The sequence below is a fragment of the Hyperolius riggenbachi genome, chromosome 4 (genome assembly GCF_040937935.1).
Source record: "Hyperolius riggenbachi isolate aHypRig1 chromosome 4, aHypRig1.pri, whole genome shotgun sequence".
Classification (NCBI taxonomy): domain Eukaryota; kingdom Metazoa; phylum Chordata; class Amphibia; order Anura; family Hyperoliidae; genus Hyperolius; species Hyperolius riggenbachi.
In genome coordinates this window covers 495,452,429-495,458,428 of record NC_090649.1, presented here as the reverse complement: position 1 = coordinate 495,458,428, position 6,000 = coordinate 495,452,429, and the positions used below count along the sequence as shown (strand labels likewise).

General features: G+C 45.3%; 1 protein-coding gene and 1 long non-coding RNA gene across 10 annotated transcripts in view; one reads left to right on the top strand and one right to left on the bottom strand.

Moving 5' to 3' along the window:
• The window catches only part of LOC137571031 (uncharacterized), a 13,986-nt gene extending 13,072 nt beyond the window's left edge, over window positions 1-914 (bottom strand). Inside the window, exon 1 of the long non-coding RNA XR_011031289.1 lies at window positions 802-914. This is a non-coding gene — a long non-coding RNA (uncharacterized lncRNA). The remainder of the gene's footprint in view (window positions 1-801) is intronic.
• Window positions 1-6,000, top strand: part of FSHR (follicle stimulating hormone receptor) — a 294,915-nt gene that overhangs the window by 201,775 nt on the left and 87,140 nt on the right. For 8 of the 9 annotated variants that reach the window (XM_068233073.1, XM_068233071.1, XM_068233070.1 and 5 more), the window contains one exon: window positions 3,792-3,863. The exons of the other annotated variant lie outside the window; for it this stretch is intronic. In XM_068233073.1, coding sequence (XP_068089174.1) covers window positions 3,792-3,863 — 72 coding nt within the window. The remainder of the gene's footprint in view (window positions 1-3,791; window positions 3,864-6,000) is intronic. 9 annotated transcript variants of the gene reach the window in all.

The following is a 6,000-nucleotide window of genomic DNA, read 5'->3' as shown; positions in this document are numbered from 1 at the left end:
TGGGGCAGCCAGAACTGAGGGGGTGGTCAGAGTGAATAGGTTAGCCAGGTAAGGGTAGAAATTAAAGGGGCTAGCCAAGACCATTTTTTCCTTAAGGGCAAACCTACAACAGCTCACAGCATGCCCCCCTCTATAGAGGCAATACAGCTGCCAAAATGCCCCTACCCCTCCACAGAGGCCTTACAGCTCCCATGATGCTACTTCCCTTCCAGAGGCACCGTAGTTTCCAGCATGCCTCTCAGTCTCCATATAGTATTGGGTTGTCCCTAAGAGCTGGCTGCCAGGTCCCCTCAAATGTGAATAGTGGTTCCCCAGGGCCCCTGTATTTGCAGTGGACTGCATTCATGTGTCACTGGGTCAGAGAGATGAAGGAGGATAAAACACAGAGAAGCAAGCTGTACAGTTAAGTGTGCTCTTCTGCGAATATGCTGCAGAGGCTCCAGGGAGCCACTAATCACTTTGGGGGGGGGGGGAAACCAGGGGGTCCTCCAGCCAGCCCTAAGGGACAACTTGATACTATATGGAGGAGGAAGGGCATGCTTGGAACTGTAGTGCCTGTATATAGAGGTGGTTTTTGCTGGGAGGTATGGTGACCCTATAGTGCAGGGGGGGCATGCTGGGGGCAGTGGTGCCTCTGTGAATGGGCATGCTGGGAGCAGTGATGCCTCTATGGACAGGAGGGGCATGCTGGTAACTGTGGTGCCTCTATGGAGTGGGACTACATGCTGAGGGGAACAAATGCTACTTTGGAGAAAGGGGGGAGGGTGCACTCTCAAGCATACAGTCACAACAGCTACTCACAAGCATGCAGCCACAGAAGGCATCCCCTGTCAGGAATCAGATCATCTAGTTTCCTGCATCGTTATGCCTCTCTGCTGTGCACTGTGATAGGCTGCATACAGAGCCCTGCTTCTCCCCGTGTCCATGTGAGCTCCAGTCCCGATCAGCTGAGCTAATCAGCTGATCATTCTCTCCCTCCCCCGTCGTGCTTTCTCTCTCTCTTCCCTCCAGGAAATATACTGTAGCTGCTGTGGTTCTGGAGATCTCACTCTATGCCTGTCCCCTGTGGGTTTCTGATCTGTGGAACTGGCAGCCCCAGCAGCATAGAGACTTCCGTCTAGTAGAGGCAGCCACTGTTTCTTCTTCTTATGTCTGTGTGCAAAGCTAGCGGCTGGGAACGGACAGAACTGCGGACTCTGTCGGCTATGTGCTAATAAGAAGAAATGTTGCCAGCGGCTCCCCACCCGCCCCAAGCAATCTTCTGCCTGCCCTGATAATAGTTACAACTCACCTCCTTCCGCCGAACCCGCGCTGCTTCAATGTCCTTCCTTTCCCTGCATCTGTCTCAGTAACAGCGCTCCCTGTGATGACATGCGGTACGTCATCACAGGGGGCGCTGTTACCAGGCGACGGACGCTGGGAGAGGAAAGACGTTGAAACTGCGGGGGAACGGCTGAAGAAGGTGAGTTGTAACTATTATGTCTGTTCCTCCTGCTCCTGCGCCCCCCTTCTGCCGCAAAATAAAGCGCCCCGGGCGATGGCACGTGTCGCACGCCCATAGAAACGGGGCTGAATGCATAAGGATTCATTGTATTAACCTATAACGCTGTCGATACAGTTATACTGAGGAGCTCTTTCACTATTGTAAGCACTTTTATTGGCCTGATGAAACACGCTTGGACCCGTGAAACGCGTTGCCTGTGCTACATAAAAATCTTTTGTCATATACAAGGATTTCGTTATTGAGGTAAGCCACCTCATATTATTTCCTCGATTTTAAGCTGTTTTTAGATGCTTTTATTTCAACCAGGGAGCCTCTTTACCTTCAATTGTGCACTTATTGAAAACTCAGGCCCGGTGATAACTCCTCACACACTTTACAGTTGTTATCACTTGCATTATTCTCTGTGAATTAACATCCTGTCTTTAACTTAAGAATTATTTTGTTTTATTAAGGATTGAAACCTTAACATTAGAAATCTCTCCTTAACTCAAAGACAGAATCCTTATTTTAAAGGTTTGCCTGAGGTAAATTGTTTAGTGAATACTACATGCATTATCATCATGGTGATAACTGTAAAAACAGCACAGAATCGTTATTTAAGACAGGAGATTATCTTAGTAAATTGTGGCCATAGTCCGACTCTCTGATCTGTACAGGATAGCGCTGTGCTGGATTTTATTCAGCAACAGCGCCACCTAGCAGCAGCAAGATTTACTGTGTTGTGCTATGTCCGACATAGGAGCCATGCACGAAAAATGGTAATGCTCGACACAGAAGCAGAACGAGTTAATGTGAGTGAGGCCATTTATTAACATGAGCTGTCAGATTTAATGCAAATTTGTATTTAGGGAAATCGCACCCAATCTCTGCAAGTGTAAACCTTCTCTTATATTGACAGAAAGTAGACAGAGTAAGTAGGGCTGTAGCTGTACATACATATGTTTATCTCAAGTCACATGTAATTTAAAGGATGCCTTAGCGCTAAATATATTTTAAAAAGGACACCTAATGTGTGTGGGGGGAGTTGTGCAAATGCTTACCACACCTCCTGTGCCCCAGCGTCACCCTCCGTCCTCCGGTAATTAGCCAAGTTCTTTACTTCCTGTTTGGCGCGGTCGGTGTTCTCTCACCTTGACATACTAAGCTGCGCATGAGCAGTAGGTCCACTTGGATGCCTTGCGACTGTACTTATATCATATGGGGTTCCTGGGGAGCGTGGTCGCAAAACGCCCAAGTGGACATACTGTGCATGAGCAGCCTAGTATGTCCGGGTGGCAGGCCAGCGACCACGCCCACCAGGAAGTAAAGAACTTGGACAATTATCGGAGGACGGAGGGTGACCCTGGAGCACTGAAGTGAGGTAAGCATCTGCACAACTCCACGCACACAGTTGGCGTCCTTTTTTAAATATGTTTAGCGCTACAGTACCTTTAAGGTACCTTTTAAAGGGTAGGAGGCTACTCAGGATTTATTTTAGATGAATAAGGTTTTCATCTCCTTTTTACAGTGAAATGTGAAGGTCAGCTTTGAGTGGAAGTCAATTAACCTGCCATTATGTAATAAGCGTTATACTGTCAGGTGTGTCGCTAGGTAGACAGGATTCCTGCAAGCTCCCAGCACTACAAGACAAGAAAGCTGCCCACTAGGGCTTCAAAGGTTTCTAAACCTTGATTGAATCAATAACAATCTAACAGACCACAGACAGGATTGACGCGTATTTTCGTATTAACCCAATTAAGTATTTTGGGGGGTTTTACAGCTGCCTGCTGATTGCCAAAGGCTTAATTGTTTCATAACAGCTAAAATACAGCCGCCAAAATCCATTTCTACCTTTTTATAGTCCTTAAATAATTCACACAGAGCCCACTATTCCAAAATGAATGGACAATATTACCGCGCTGTACAATTCGAGTATAAAGTATATGTTCTCATAATGCTGTCATGTGGGGAATTATTTAGAAGATAGCAATAGGCATTTTACAGCCATCCTACGGATATTGCAATTATAACACCTGGGGTACCGCTGCACAATCCAAAATATAATAGACTTATTATAGGAGGGAAAGCAGGGCATATCATTACAAGTTGCTTCCCCCTGTATATCGCCTATAATACAGCAAGTTCAGCTAGCCTCTAATACTTCATCATAATAACATCGCCTATCAGGAAAAACGGTGCCGCTTCGGTTTAATTGCATTTTGGCCGGGATACGTGCTTATTAAGTGACGAGCTGCTTTAAGGAGAATTCATCTGAAACTTCATTTTCAATTTTATCTGTTCCTTTTAGGCTTATATACAACACTGGCGTACACATTATCCCCGCGGTCTCCAGGATACAGTCTCTCGAAATAGTATTTCTGTAAGTTTTAAGCACTTTTTGCTAAATATTTAATCATGTCAGAGAATGGGAAGGAACGGTGGAATGTTGAGTTTAACAAAAGAGTAAAAGTTCTGCCTCAGCTCTTTAATAATATAATCTAGAGGCTAAGATAAAACAGTCATTATGAGGGTAAAAAAACAACCAGAATGCAGGACAGTGGGACACATTGAATTAGCCCATCTCCTCATAGGGGATTATCATCAGGGTTTTAATCAAAAGCACCTATTGAATGGCAGAAGTTCAGTCCAGATACAGAATAGTGTGCAAATGAGTAGGGTGGCTGGCTGGTATCTTTGTATAAAACCTTTACAGGGAGTGCTTTTGTAAAGAATAAAGGAAATACTGAGAACCCCCCATGAGGACATGGACTAGTCCAAGACCTGTCAGATCTGGCTGTCAGATTTTTACCGCTTACTGTAAGCGACAGCAACATAGGAAAAAGTAATTTATAGGTCATTTTACTCAGAGAAAAATGTACATCTTATAGCTATGTGTTTAGAGTCTTACACATGTTCGTGATAGCAATCTTTTAAGTAGGTGAGAAGATAGACAAATTAGTTATATACATAGATGGAGATATTGGAATTGTTGGATCTATCGCATAGAGCCTCATACACACGCTCAACAAAAGTCTTTTAAATGCACAATTATCAAACAACTTTTGTTGTTGAAACAACCCAAAAAAAGTTAGCAAAAGTTTTTTCTTAGCTGTTTCAACTTGTTTCACAACAAAAGTTGTTCAACAATTGTGCTGCATAAAAGACCGCTGTTGGGAGCAGGAAAAAAAGGGCGCCGGTTCAGGGTGGATAAAAAGGGCGCCACCGTAGACTTTAATGCAATTATCATCAACAACCCAAAAAAAGTTAGCAAAAGTTTTTTCTTAGCTGTTTCAACTTGTTTCACAACAAAAGTTGTTCAACAATTGTGCTGCATAAAAGACCGCTGTTGGGAGCAGGAAAAAAAGGGCGCCGGTTCAGGGTGGATAAAAAGGGCGCGCCACCGTAGACTTTAATGCAATTATCGTCAGGGGCGTCTCTAGCCATTTTGTCACTCCAGGCGAGAAATCCTGTGGCGCCCCCCCCCGTGATTGCCCCCCAGCCCCATACCCCCCACCCCGTGGTGGACACCACCCCCAAGACCCCCGAAATTCATAAAACAGCAGCGTTTCACCAGAAAATACACTTATTGCGGCATGGGTTCACCAGAAAATAGTTGTAATGCAGCAGAGCGTTTCACCATAAAATATACTTATTGCGGCATGCACCCACACACACACCACACACTATACACACACCACACACACATGCACACAGTACACACAACACACACACTATACACAGTACACACACACACACTATACACACACACACACACACACACACACACACACACACACACACACACACACACACACACACACACACACACACACACAGTAGATATACACTATACACACACACACACACTATGCTGCTACCAGTGGAGGACTGGGACCTTTTGGCCTGTGGGGAAACATAGACTTGAGGCCCGTTATCATGGCAGCCTCAGCCCAAATTATCAAGTCGCATTTGCAAATTGCTAGCAATTGCTATTGCGATTTTTCTCGTGCACTAGCCCAGAGAGAGGAGGAGTGGAGTGAGACTGAGAATAACAGGAGAAGGAGCAGAGAGCTAATCTGTATTGCAGTCCCACATTACACAGAGACTAGTTGCCAGTAATAGGACTGCTGTCCCTGCCAGTCTCCCCGAACAAATGAGAAAGCAGCCCTCCAGGAGTCTAGGAACTGTCAAAACTTTTCAACCTGTTTAACACCTTATCTGCACATGCAGTCATTATAACAATGGGGAGAGACAAGACAGATTTTTTCCCAGGGACCCTCCAGGCAAGTTCTGCACATTGCTGTGTATATTTACCAACTTGCCTGTCCTCTAATTGCACATTTATCAGCTAGCCTAGTGTTTCACATTGCTGTACAACAACAAACCTGAATACACCAGACACCAGACCAGCCCTAAATCACTGAATAAAAGGCGGCCTGGCGGGCAGTCCATGCCAGACTGCTAATCCTGCTACACTCAGTATCTACATCCACGCAGTTACCAGTAGCAGAGAGAGA